At 35.4% G+C, this 14111-nt stretch overlaps 2 protein-coding genes across 3 annotated transcripts; both read right to left on the bottom strand.

Annotated features, from left to right (window-relative positions):
* Positions 1-1189: 1189 nt before the first annotated feature.
* LOC145618500 (small RNA-binding protein 11, chloroplastic-like) lies at positions 1190-4358 on the bottom strand. The gene is made up of 4 exons (XM_081673277.1): positions 4189-4358; positions 2354-2422; positions 1835-1941; positions 1190-1754 (listed from the first exon to the last, which is right to left on the bottom strand). Exons 1-4 carry the CDS (start codon positions 4298-4300, stop codon positions 1659-1661), a joined length of 384 nt encoding a protein of 127 aa, XP_081529403.1. The 5' UTR covers positions 4301-4358; the 3' UTR covers positions 1190-1658.
* A 697-nt stretch (positions 4359-5055) lies between these two features.
* On the bottom strand, positions 5056-12765 carry LOC145617346 (mRNA-decapping enzyme-like protein). 2 transcript variants are annotated; one of them, XM_081672037.1, is made up of 8 exons: positions 12419-12765; positions 12285-12325; positions 12033-12082; positions 9268-9412; positions 8929-8982; positions 8385-8475; positions 6655-7119; positions 5056-5510 (listed from the first exon to the last, which is right to left on the bottom strand). In XM_081672037.1, the coding sequence occupies exons 1-8, from the start codon at positions 12575-12577 to the stop codon at positions 5454-5456; spliced, it is 1062 nt and encodes a 353-aa protein (XP_081528163.1). In that variant the 5' UTR covers positions 12578-12765; the 3' UTR covers positions 5056-5453. The 2 variants fall into 2 exon arrangements, with proteins under 2 accessions (XP_081528163.1, XP_081528162.1); XM_081672036.1 differs by having other exon boundaries at positions 8340-8475; positions 12419-12764.
* Positions 12766-14111: the final 1346 nt, after the last annotated feature.

Here is a 14111-nt window from a genome sequence, read left to right as displayed (position 1 = left end):
TTGATTTACTAAAAAAAAACTTACCAAAGATAGAAAGAAGGAATGTAATTTTGGAATACCAAAAATGGAAAGGAGGAATGTAATTTAGGGATAGAGGGAGTATATATTACTTTTTATTTTATTTTTTGGCATCCTAGAAATGAGAAATGTAAGGGAAATCTCTCCTAGAATATGTTTGGTGAGATTTGACTCTTGGCCTCACACCTGAAAGTCGGAGAACTTACCAACTACTCTAGTCTCCAATCTCACATAGTAGTATATTAATCATACATGATACAAAGTACATCAGTAGGTTTATTTATTTATTTATTTATTTATTTTAACTCATACATCGGTAGTGATGGAAGTGCAATTTGTCTTTCATACTCATGTTGGATTTTCGATATTCAATTAAGCTTATAAAATCCTAGTTCGGCACTATAACACCAGTCTCATACACGTAGAAGAAAATTAAGAAAACATGCGACATGAGCTCAATCATAGGCTTCAAATACAAGCATTAAGAATCAAGTCATTATAAATGTATACAAAGCGTCTTCTTAAACAAAAATTTGTTCTGTTTATGCCTCGTTAGCCTTGTCCAATTTTAGGGCAATATACCAGCATCTAAAATTTCAACATTAACCTGCTAGATAATTGAATAATACACACATCCAACACTCATACGAGTCATACCGATAGCATACAGGTAGCTTATTTTTAAGGTTGAAAATTTTGCATTAGCAAATTATACGTACAACTAGCGACAAGTTATCACTGATTTCTTTGACAAAAAATCCATGCAAAGTGCACTGCCCTATTTCAAGGGCAGGAGCAGGTTGTAGGTTATAATTTGCTCATGCAGTTTGCAAGGCATGCCTTTATAATGTTTTTAATTTTCTTGGAAGCAAAAGTAGGTTTAAGTCCAGTTGTAACTTATCAAGAAACACGACCAAAATCACCTTTTCAGATGAATGACAAAGGCATGGAAACAGCATATAACATGGAGAAATAAACAGCCATCTAACCCAGACTCTTCTCATTTCTCAAAAAAAATGTCGATGGAGCCCCCGGATGATGGGTAGCTAAGAAACAAGTGTATAACTGTGCAATTCATGGATATGTTTGCTCCACAATTTTAAATCATGCAGGCATTGATTTGCCTTTTCTCGGTGCCATTAGTTCAGCAAGAATAATATCATTGAAAACGGGAAATAACTTTGACTATATTTAATCATTCAGCAGAGAAACTGTATATACAACTCTCTTACCTGGACTTAAAGATATGGAAGCTTGAGATCAGCTTCAGCTTATTCATCTATATTGACAGCTGACACAACAACTATAGACGATTTGAAAGATGAAATTTCATCAATCTCTGCAGTTTTTGATGTAAAGTGCTGGCTGCTAGTAGACATTAACAAACTTCCATTGACATGTAGCAGTTGAGCCTTTCAATGATCAAAGAATAGTATACTGGATAGAGAAAAAGGAATAAACAAGCCCAGGACCCAACAGCCCTGAATTTACTAGAATATCCCACCACTATATTATGCGGGTTGGTAGCTTTGTCAAAGGTATATTATGGATCGGGTGTAGCTACCCATCATCAGCATGTTAGCCAAATTGATGGACTCATGCTATCATTACTTGATGTATTTATGCCAACAGATTCAGCATCAAGCAGCAGGTGGTCCTCGTGCTATGGGCATTTCCCTACGAAATCCAGCCTCTGGCTTCGCATAATCAACATATATAATGCGCCCATGTACTTGCTGCAAGTTTTCAACAGTTATTTCCAATGCAGTCGTAAATAATGAAACACGGAGCAGCTTAACATACATTACACACATACTTTTCCATTCATCTCTGTCAAAGCTTTATCAGCTTCATCTTCTGATGCATAAGTTACAAACCCGAAACCCTTAGATCTGTCTGAGACACGATCATGTACAATTTTTGCTGTCAAAAAGAGACCACATTAGCATCGTCAAACAGAAAACGAGCATAACACACCTTTTTTTAGCGGGGTGGGGGTTGTGGGTGGTGTTTATGAGTAAGACATCAGGAAGGCAGTGCAATCTGACTAGTATCTTGAGGAGGAAGACAGGTAAGTTTATTAAGAAAAGAATATTATAGAAATAGAGCATCTAGGGAGATAGGAAATACAATATAAATTGATGAGATTAATCTACTTGTTTAATTTTGGCTAGTGCAGTAGTGCCCATACCCATACTATGATATAATTTGGTGTTTAATCGCGTCAGCAATACAGATTTACAATCATCTATCAAACGTTCCCAAATTTAATTTATTTTTTCCTCAATTCTACATTTCTTATTTTAATTCTATAACTGGCTTCAAACTCAGTTACCTTGTATCACTTGTCCATACTGTGAGAATGCTTCTGCTAATGTCTTCTCTGTAGTATAAAATGAAAGTCCTGGAACACAAATCAGAAGTAGGCATCTAGTCAGCCAAGAAAAGAGAAATATACAAGTAAGCTCAATATAAGCATGCAAATTCCATACTTGATTGGCAAAAGGTTATCAACAAAGTGGTCATAAAGTTTGGAGCCCTAAACTAAAATGTCCAGTGCAAAATTGTATCTATGAGAATAGCAATGATGCATACTAGATCAGATCCTACTATAAAATTATATCTCCCACAATTGCTGGGAGAGTCAAAATTTCACAACAAATGATGAGATAATGAAACATTCATATGTTACTTGCTCTCTTGTAAACATCAATGCCACTATATATGAAACAGATAGAAGCAAACAATATTAGCAGAGTTGTCACAAAACGCCCTTCTCGCAGTCTGAAGCATACCTTTGAAAAAAGCATAGAGTTCTTACTTCCCTCAAAATGTTTTTCCTTTCTTCCTTTTAGAATAAATGGACTTTCAACTTGTTTTTCCATAATTGATTGGCACACGTATTCCTAACAAAACTTGAATGAATTTTTAAGATTGACTAAAAGCTCGAGCTTAGACTTGAGTTTAACTAATTTCAGCTTAGAGTTTGAGTTGGTCCTTGACTCTTGGAACAAATATTATGCTTTGGAGAAAGGCTGAAAGTTCAAGCTTGTGTGGCAAATTACCAGGAGATCAAGGTGATAGAAAGAGAAACCACAGATGTATTATTATGATGTACAAAGGGGCTGAGTTTGTTGTCACCAAGACAAACATTGAAATTGTCGCTATTTCAACACCACAAATTGAGAAAAGCTTGTTACAAAATGTTCATGCTTGTCAAGCAAACCAAAGAATGCTACATATTATCATGTTTTGCAAAGGGGGCTGCAAAGTTTGTACAATAACAGTTCAACCATCAAACTCTCAGAAATCCATATGAAGTATCATTCTCTGATAGACCCCACAAATGAAAGGAGATACCAGTAATATACCTACTAAACATCTCAAGTAAGTTCACTTCCACAAGTTTCGATAACGTTCATGCAACCTATAGTTAGTCAAGCTAAGTCATATGGATTGTCGATAGAGTCCTAATCCTATATAATGCAGTGTGTAGTTTTGTCACTTTTGTATAACTCCCATCCTTAAATTTAAGCATTTAAGTGTTTTCAATCTATATTTGGTCATTGATCTTGTCGAGAAAAGTATTACAAAGTAATAATCTATTACTCTAGAAGATTAGAACAACTAGGATCATTGAAGAAATAATTGCAGGTGGTCAATTTTAGAAATTCGCCTGAAATAACACGAATATCTATGAATATTTATACTACGTACAATTGTCAAGAACAAGCACCTCATCACGATACAATTCATAATTCAACTAAGTCGAATAATACTCGATAGTAGATAACTGGATGTAACAAGTGGCCTATTATATTAAAACTTATCAAAATTAAAATGTGACCAATTAAAGTGAGACGGAATTCATAAGAGTACTGTATCATTCAACACTAAACACCTAATCAATTTCCCTTCAAAAATCACCAATTCACTCAACAATCAACACCTTGCGCATACACTCAATCTGCTAAAATAAAATCAATTATATATACAATATGATCTCACACAACTTCAACATCAACACATTCCTAAACAAATTTCCTCAAAATTGTATCAGTTTGTTCATACGATCAAAATTAAGCAAATTGATGCTCCGAAAGAAGACGAATCAAAATACGAAAAAAATGCAAAGGAAGACGATTGAATCAATAGAAGAGAAAAAGATACCTCCGACGAAGAGTCTGGAAGCGATGCCTCTGCGAGAGAGGAGAGAAGAAGGCAAGGAATTAGGGTTTCCGACGGAGTTGCTGGTCATTCTCCTGATTAGCGCCACCGCCATTTTCACACTATTCAACACAGTCCTGTGTTTAAGAGGAGCAAAAACAATTCAACAGAGGATATAGAGATCATGACTTTTTTGACCGATTACCCCTTTTATATTGACGTAATAACCCTTGTAATACTACTAAGTAACACCATATATAAGAATTTGTGTATTATTTGCACTCCGATACATAAATATCTTTGAGATAAACTTGTAAATGTATTTCATCTCATAGTCTAATTTTTCAAGTATTAAAAGCTTTTTAAATAAAGTGGCACAAAATCAATATACATTAAATTGTATGAGGAGATAAACCTGGATATTCGTTAATTCCATAGATTAACCGTAACCTATACTTGAAAAATTCCATATTAAAAGAAAACATGTTGAATAGTGTAAAATTAGAAATGGAGCAATTGTTTGATAAATGAGAATGGAGGAAGTATGAATAATTCAATTAGGTCAATTGAACAAAACACAGCCTTACAATAATAGGAATTCCAAAATCAAATTTTGATGTTAAAAACATGGCAAGATTCCAGATGATAAATTTTGAGTAACAAGCATCAAATTGTATGACACATAAATGCATTACAAGAAGCCAATATATAGTCAAATTTCCATTTCACTTATCAAGTATCAACAATAAAATCAGAGCAATATTATAGCTTTGCAAAACTTGCTGCAATTGGTTTTTTCTTTTATTTCTCTTTTTGTGCACGTAATAAGAGAAAGTTAACTGTCTACAAGGACTATTTCATTGTCCTGTATTCTTTTTTGAGCTAGCTTCGGCTATCAGTATATCCCTAAGGAGTTCAGAAGTAAAATCGATTACACAGACCACAAACCCATATGATAACACTAATCCCATAACAAAGTAAGATGGACCGAACTAGGTTATTGATAATCTCTTCAACAGCGACAAACTGTTACCATACTGACATAGATTATGCACTGCTCTTTCCAAAGTTGGTAATTCAAGCCGGAAACAAACTCCCACAGAAGATCGGATGGCGAATTTCAGCCCCTAACATGTAACGAGATGCTGGAATCCTTTGTAGGATTAGTTTCCTGTTTAAGTATTTTGCACCCAAAATGTGAATGGAAAATACACGTCCTGTACATGCGTCCTTAGTCCTTAGAACACTTGATCACTTCTACAATATGTTTACACTTGGTGCACCTGCTGTAATGCTTTGCAGAACATATCGATGAATTGATTGTCCTGGAAAAGGAAATAGAATAACATCAGCCTAAATACAAGTATAAATGGAGTATTTAAACAACTTCATCCCTTACAATCTTGAGCACTAAGCAACAAACAAGCACTTGAGTTCATAGCTCATACTTTTTTTGTTTATGTAATGTAGTAGGCCTAGGCCAGAAAGGGGCCCTATCACAGGAAGCCCCATCAGAAAAGTCAAAGTACACGCTCTAGATATTGGGGAGGAAAGGGAATTCCAACTCCAATTCCTCCAAGTGGAATTTGATCCTATGACATCAAAGTTGCAAGAGCAAACCTTACCATTCAACTAAAAGTTTGATCTATCATGCACAAAACTGGATATGATTTAATAATGGGGTATAATGTCCAAGGCAAAATACTAGTTTTGTACATCAAGCGAGAACTTGAAGGTTTGGTACATGCACCAAACTGCTCAGCAACAAAACACTGACAGTATTTGACCATGACTTATGAGTGCTTCATATATGTGATTTCTTCGCTACGTAGTGGGAACAAAAACATGTTTCATGATCATAAGGACCATACAATTTGCAGCACTGGTTATTGCAGTATTAACCTCGTTGAAGTGAGGCATATAAAATAAATAGTTTTTTAAGAAAATAGTTATGAAAAAACTGTAATGCGCCTTGTGTCAGCTGCATCTTAGCTGCGCTTCATCGACATTGCTTTGCCTAGAAGGCTAGACCACAAAAGGCGCATGACCCCATATACGCCAAATCAAACTCTGAGGAAGTGGTTAAGTCAATCCTGTTAAGCTACATGTGGACAAAATAGAGGGAGAATGGAGGAAGTACAAGTTGTAAAACTAACAGATGCTTGTTTTTAGCATCATCCCTATCCCTGACTACGTTAAAAGTAACGCATGTGAATTCCACTCTACACAAAACTCATTCTATTCACTCCCACAGATCTGTTCTTTTTTTTTAAACAAAAAAAAAAAACTTGATATGTTAAGAATTTATGTCTCATACATAACTTCATTCACTTGTGTCAGTTTGGTCTCATACTCCCATTAACCAGCAATTTTCATTGATAAAAGAAACATATTCAGAGTAACAAAGTTCTAAAATAAAAATTAAAAAAAAAAGCCCCAGAGGGGAGGGGGGTGGTGGGGGATGTTAACCTGGACAAGCGTCATAAGAGCTTCACGAACTTTGCCTCGGTCAATAACAGGTCCGTGGGTTGGTGCAGCAATATTCTGTGGTGTAAGAAATGGCGATGGTGCTGGTGGAGGGTAAGGTTGAAGAAATGGGGCTCCGTATGGGCGCTGGAGAGTCAACGAAGGCTGCAGAGCAGTGTGTGGCAAGGATGATGGAACAGGTGGCTGTGACATGGCAGATGAAGAATGGGGGTTGTGAAAGATAGCAGGTGTGACAAGATTTGCTATCTGATTGCCTCTGTAAGTTGAATCAGAACCTTCATGGTGGTGAATTAGATGAAAGGTTGGAGCTGATGTTGCCACAGAAGGTACTTGAAGAAGTCCAGTAGGTGCAGGTATCAGACCGGAACTGCCTATCGATGTCAAATGTTCACTGGAAGGATGATAAGTTTGCACTGGTTTCCCTGAATTAGAAATATTGGTTGCGGCCTGAAATTATACAAAAAAAACACATCACAACAGTCAGATGAATCCACTTGCTTGCTTTCACAAGGTGATGCAGTATTACAGCATTCTAAAATCATTATGCAGAATACTAAATAAAAACGTCTTTGACAGATCAGTAAAATTTGCCAATCATATATGGTCAACCTCGTAATATTTGAAGGATTACATAAAAACTCATGCAACCAAAAGTCATATAATATGCAAAAGCGCCTCAGTAGCAAGTAAACTAAGTTACAGCCTCAATGGAGGATAAGTTTCAAGGTATTTCACATTTTTAAAATCACAGCACCTAAAATATTTTCTTTTAAGATAAGGAAAAGTATAATCAATGAAATGAAAAAAAAAAAAAAAAAAATGGACGAAGCATAGACGATTCCCAAAAAAAAAAACAGCTAAAAGTCTGTTAATGTAGAGCTACTTGAGATATAAGAGGGAACTCTTTTTCCAAAGCCTGGATCTCAGGTGTATATTATCATAAGCAGGGTGAGTGATATGTGTATCAGATATACAAGGCCATAGAAGAGGCCATTGCTCTTGAAGCTTGGACTCATTAAAAGCTTAGATAAGGATGGAGACCATACAACAACAACAACAACAACAACAACAACAACAACAAGAAGTCAACAACAACAACAAAGCCTTAGTCTCAAAATAATGTGGGGTCAGCTAACATGAATTGTTAGAAGGAACCGTCCAATTAATAAAAATAAAAAAAAAAAAGAAAGGAAGAATGAAAGAAAGAAAGAACATAACAAAAGGTTGAAATAATTTCGATTAAAAAAAAAGTGTGTTTAGTGTGAAAAAGAAAGGGTATACAAATACCCTCCCTTCTTCAATTAGAAATGTCAAGCAGAAATTGAGATGCTAGATGATCAATTACAATATACCCTCCCTCCTTCAATTAGATATGTCAAGCAGAATTCGAGATGCTAGATGATCAAAACATTACAAAATTATCAAAAGAACAAATAATGATGAACCCAACATCTCACATCTTCATTTAACATGCTAGAGACAAAGCAGGTCACAAAGCTCATACTAGCGCGCACACACACACACACACAAATGAATTTGACAAACAAAATTTATATATATATTAAAAAAAAAATTAAAAAATAAAATAAATAAAATAAAAAACTAAGTAAGATGAAGTAGTGATACTAATTAACAAAATTATATCTCAAGATTTTCCAAGTACGGACATTGAACAAATTTGAAATAGAAGTAATCTCAGTAATGCCAGAGACGTTAATGGAAGCTGATGATATCCCAGGTGATGGCTCCAATGGGCTTTCGATAACTGCCGCAGATGGGACAGGTTCAAGTTCTTTGAACTCGCTGCATAATAAAAGGCCAATATAAAAGCGTTATCACTCTGACACTATTGATGCTTTGTGCAAATAGATTTGCACCACAATAATTTTCACAGAATCATCAACAAAGCTTTACCTGATACTAGGACCAAAATATTAACCAAATAAAAAGGAATGCAATACCCTTTTGCAGTACTTAATAAAAATAGTCCTAAATCATACCACCAAAACATGCTTTAACACTAGTCATAAATGCACACTGAGAGAGCTCAAATGGCTTCCAATTGCTACCATTACATCTTTCAGTGACAGCTCACTTATTGAACAACATTAAATTCATAATATTATAAACTATGGAAATGATTCAAAATGATTAAAGGTCAACTTTCATCTTCTTACATTTAATTCATAGAAGTGACTTAGTTATTTCTTTAAATCCTATTGCTGCTTTACAGAAATACTAAAAGTTAATTACTACCTTTGGTTAAATTCTGATGGCTCTAGAGCACTCCTTCCATATGAGTCAATGATCCTGCAGCAGGACACCACAATTGAGAAAAACAAATAATTTACCAAGAAAATCATACAAAGTACATTAGGATCAACTAACAATAATTATTGAACAATATCAAATTATAAGTATAACATGTGGTAGACTCTGCACACAACCAATATCATATGCAGAACAAGGGACATTTCTGAGAATGAAAACAAAGCAAGAATAGATAACAAACATGACAAGAAACACTAAGAAAGATAAAATATTGCTCTTTATCAATAATGATTTCGCAAATTTATTGCCACCATAATATATCACCTGTTAAAGAGATCAGCAACCTCCTCGCATTCAGGAGTATTATAAAACCATATGCCATTAACTTCTTGGACAACATTTTTGTATAGAAGATAAGGAACTTGAACGTCAAATTCGAAACTGCCTGAGAGATTCTCCACAAGATTTTCTGCAACAGAACAGATCAAGAACCTTAATACATATAGCGATAAAACTCACATATAGTCATATAACACTTTAAAAGATCATGACCTAGATGTTTAAACACATAAAAGCACATAGTATCATTCAACATGAAAAGATTCAGAGCTCATTGGAACCTGCGCTATTAGCTTGTTTTCTAGTTTGCCTTAATTATACTCCCTCTGTATTTTTTATGTAAAACATTTATCCTTAGCATGTACTAGTATAACAATTCTAAACTTTAGCCAATAATATCTTTATTATCAATAAGTAAAAATTATAACAATTGAATATGAATAACTTATTCATTGAGACGATTCCAACAAGTACCCACAAGACTATAGTTTTTCTAATTTTTAAGTCACTAACATTAGTCAAAGTGGATTAGGTGAACAGGGCAAAAAGTCAAAATGTTTCACTTAGGAAAATACGGGGAGGGGGGGGGGGGGGGTAGAACTACAGACGTCAAAGATCATTAATCCCCTACTTCCAACCTAGAAGGCTAGAACTACAGACGTCAAAGATCATGTGTTGGACTGTTGGAGCAAGACCACAACAAAGAAGCAAGAACAAATATAAAAGAAATGCCCTCGCGTATAATTTGTTTTGTAGCTACTGCATAGATTTTGGCCAATCTCCCCACGCAGGCAATTCAGATTTATGTGTGGAAGTCAGGTTACATGCTGAAATGTAATTGACCATTGATCAATTTACTTAAGGGTTAAGTTTAGGGGATTACCTATACTTATGGAGTCATGGGGGGATCTAAGTATGCTAGGTGTCATACTATGGAAGGTTGAATGCTATGAGTAGTATATCAAAGAACCCCTTGGGACCACTGTTAAAAAGATTGTACTTCCACTATTCCAAATTAGCAAACACAGATTCCTTTTTGGAAATTTTCTTTTTAGTTCATGCATTTCATAGTATTTTGGGTACATTTTGTGTGGTTGACTAGTTAATTAGTAGATAAAGGGCCAAGTAGAGGGGTAATTGGGTAAGGGTAATATGGCCTATCTCACTTCTTAATTGGCTTAATATGTGTGCCAAAAATAAACAAGTCATCTACTTTAGATTGAAGGAAGTATTAGATTAGTAGCCCTATATATAAAGGCCATTCAGGGAAGGTTTGACATCATGATTAAACAAGCCTCATATCAAGAGAGAAGACCACTTATAGGAGAAATAGTAATTAAGGGAGAGCTAAGAGTGGTAATTATGTATAGTGAGGAAAATACAAGCGTAATAACCACAAGTAGCTAAAGCTTGGTTATCTAAAGATCTATATCTATATATCTATATGAGGGTATTATTCTTGCAATTCAGTCTTTTGATTAATAGAAAAGGGTAATTAAAATTGCCCACAACTATTGTTGTGATAATGTGCGTTACTATTGATTAATTTCCTCCTCTAAAATTCCCAACACTGAGATACCTAAACTTGTATGTCTGTCTAATCCGAATTAACAATTCAAAGGAAAGCAGTCAAATTCAAGCTCAGATCTTAGGACAAATCTTGGCATCTAGGCCTTCCAGGCAAGGTTGCATAAAAAGGAAAGAATTAAGGTGTTGAAAGCTAAGCTCCCTGGTATATCTAAGAGAAAGTTGAGGAAATCATCTAGAATTGATAGGTCATACATTTCCCTTTCATTTACATAACATCTCATCAAGCTCCGAAAAAACATGCATAAAGTGTGCACACCAAAAAGAAAAGGAGGGGGGAGCAGTAATTGAACTTGGGGGGTAAAACAAAGGTTACAGCGGCAAAGCAATTGGAAATCATCCACCCTAGTACAACCATAAGCTATAATTTTATCATGTGAGAACATTATTTACGTCTAACAAAGGAGAGAAAAGATGAGAAATAGTACAACATAATATACCTGAGTCAAACATATCTGATACTCAAAATAATAGTATGGATGTATATGCATGATCCTTGATATATATGAAAAGAAAATAGATAAAATAAATACAATGCAGACATAAGTACCCCTAACAACACCAAGTAATAGCCTCAATACACATCCTCACTATTAAGGTCATATTGCTTTAAAAAGATATTCAAAGGGAAGTGCCAAGTCATTCCCCACCAGCACACTGGTATTATGCATCATATAACCAAGGACCTGTCCACTCTGCTCCAAATATCTCCTCTGACAATGGAGCCTTTTTGCATTGTAAGGGTCAGTTCTTTTATCTTATTTGAAGCGAAAAGAAAACAAATCACACTAACTTTGATCAGCAGAGACAACAAAGTGTATGTTCAGCGTACACATGGCTTAACATAGCAGAGGGGATTTACTTTGATGAGATACAAAATCCTGACTAAACATGATGAAGCAATTAAAGTTCAATCAAGGTTAACTGTTTCCTATTCTTTCCATTGGTTTTGTACTTTTGTTTAACTCATTTCGAGAAGAGAAACCAAATGAACTCTAGGGCAATGTTCAATTTTTTAAAATCAGTATTAAATCATTATCATTCCTATCTCCTATCATTATCAATAAAAGCATATGCACAACATAAAAATGCAATACAAGTAGATTCTATACAAAACTATTGAATTTGGAAAACAAATTTCGCAATTCGACCGATAATCTAACCTGTATTTCTCTGATTCATAACAATAAACTGATGCCAAGGATCCTTACTCCTGCAACATCAGCAATCAAAAGAGTTCAATTATTCACCACCATCAAATAATAAACAACACCATGGAAATAGCTATAATGTTCTCATAACAAAATTACACTACAAATCCATAAACATTACCACCATTTATTACCGCCTACTAAACAAGCCGTAAGATTTCAAATTCAACACTAAATCGAAGCAAATAAAACAAATTAAGATACCTTTTAACAACAAAAAGGGAGCCCTGAACATCCTTACGACTCTGAAATCAACGAAATTTTGCAAAACAGAAATTAGGAGAGAGAAAATCTGAAGACGAAGAAGATAAAAAGGATTGAGATTACGAATTACGAACCCATTGATTAGAACCCATGCTGAATTCGTACAAAGCGACATGAGCAGCAGTGAAGAGAATATCTTGAATACAAGGATCAAATCGCTGAAGAACAGTGAGATTGAGGAGTTTAGTGCTTTGTTGATCTAAATTTGGCATCAATTTTCCAGATTGAGGCATCGTAAATTGAAATTGATTTGGGGGCAAACCCTAAATTAAACCTTAATTTTTGTACAGGTGAAATAGGAGAGAAGAGGAGAGAGAAGATAGAGGAAGAAGATCTGGAAATGGCAGAAAGATGGCAGTCGTCTGTTTCCAATGAGCGAGCTTTCTCACGATTTCAATTTCTTTGTTTTTTGTATCGGTCCGGTTCGATGCTTTCAACTTTATTAAGGGTTAAAAAATTCATTTGGGTTTCTTCGATGAAATGAGTCAAATGACCGATCCTATAGTTATCTCGTAATCGGGAAGAAATCTTTAACCACATAAATTATCCTCATTCTTAGTGTCTTATTTAGAGTGCAATTGGCATTGTTGATGGGGAGCCTCTGTGAGTTGGGGATTCCGGCCAATTCTTGCTACCACATTTGTGGTTGTGGGGGTGCACGCTCGGGAAACCTTGGTGAACTAATGAAACACTATCTGTTGTCTTATTTACATGTGTGTTGATTGATGTGATGTGATGTGTTGATTGATAGGTTTAAACAAACTATTTATCTTTGTAATGTAAGTATCATATCTTATCTCATGTAAACAATCAATTAAATTATTCTTTCATCACCAAAAACACAAATTATCCCCCAGTTACTCTGTTCTAGGGGTCAATCAATAGCCACATTTTCAGTCTCGCCCCAATTTTTGACCTCAAACCTATAATAAGGGTAATATAGGATGTACACAGTGTCAAAAACTCATCCCCTATCATTTTCAAATTTCAATTATTAAGGCCTATTAATGGTTTCCCATTTGAGATAGCCCCACCTGTAGGTTGGCTAGCCTTGAACACCGATGGGGCTGCCAAAGGTGCACCTGGGCCAGCAGGTGGTGGTGGAGTGGTTCGAGACAGTACAGGGAAGTTCTTACATGGTTTCTCTATGAAGCTAGGAGCCTGCAATGCATTTATGGCTGAGTTACATGCTATTGAGTATGGTTTAGAGCTAGCTAAGAGAATGAGAGCTGCTAAAGTGCAAGTTCAACTGGATAGTCAGTGTGTTCTGGAAGCATTGAAGAACGAGGTAGTCCATCGAGGTCCAGGCTATCATATTATTCAAAATTGCAAGAAGCTAATCGAAGAGGGTCAGTGGCAAGTGCATATAATTCATATCTATCGAGAAGCTAACAGAGCAGCGGATTGGCTAGCGAATCAAGGAGTAGTCCAGAACAACAAAATAGAGTTGATTCAATTCCCTCCTACGGAGCTAGGACGTATTTTACATGAAGATCTTGTAGGGGTGGCTTTGCCACATTTTATTTCTGCTTAGTTTGTTTTAGTTTTTTCCCGGGGCTTTGCCCCTCGTGAGCATAAAAAAAAAAAAATGGTTTCCCATTTGAAGGGAAAGAAAAAAAATGAAAAAAAAAATAGAAAAACCTCGTAATAAGAGCTTTTTGAAAGAAGTTTGCTCAATAATAAGCTTATAGGTGTAGAATTAACCTTTGAAGCGTGAATTTTTTCTTAAACCTTCTTGCAGAGATGAGACCTCCAATTGTTGCCCCT

Source organism: Chenopodium album, chromosome 26 (genome assembly GCF_948465745.1).
Source record: "Chenopodium album chromosome 26, dcCheAlbu1.1, whole genome shotgun sequence".
NCBI lineage: Eukaryota > Viridiplantae > Streptophyta > Magnoliopsida > Caryophyllales > Amaranthaceae > Chenopodium > Chenopodium album.
The sequence above is the reverse complement of the archived record's forward strand: the minus strand, read 5'-3'. Positions and strand labels throughout refer to the sequence as shown.

What these genes read in the sequence shown, in the direction of transcription:
- LOC145618500 (XM_081673277.1), bottom strand. Translation starts at nt 4,300, where the DNA reads ATGGCGGTGGCGCTAATCAGGAGAATGACCAGCAACTCCGTCGGAAAC. An exon ending in TTCCAGACTCTTCGTCGGAG is followed by an intron (nt 2,423 to 4,188) that starts GTATCTTTTTCT and finishes TTTGTGTTCCAG; the next exon opens with GACTTTCATTTTATACTACA. An exon ending in TGACAGAGATGAATGGAAAA is followed by an intron (nt 1,755 to 1,834) that starts GTATGTGTGTAA and finishes GAAAACTTGCAG; the next exon opens with CAAGTACATGGGCGCATTAT.
- LOC145617346 (XM_081672036.1), bottom strand. Translation starts at nt 12,577, where the DNA reads ATGCCTCAATCTGGAAAATTGATGCCAAATTTAGATCAACAAAGCACT. An exon ending in GTTGCTGATCTCTTTAACAG is followed by an intron (nt 8,983 to 9,267) that starts GTGATATATTAT and finishes GTCCTGCTGCAG; the next exon opens with GATCATTGACTCATATGGAA. An exon ending in CTATTTCAAATTTGTTCAAT is followed by an intron (nt 7,120 to 8,339) that starts GTCCGTACTTGG and finishes GTATAATTTCAG; the next exon opens with GCCGCAACCAATATTTCTAA.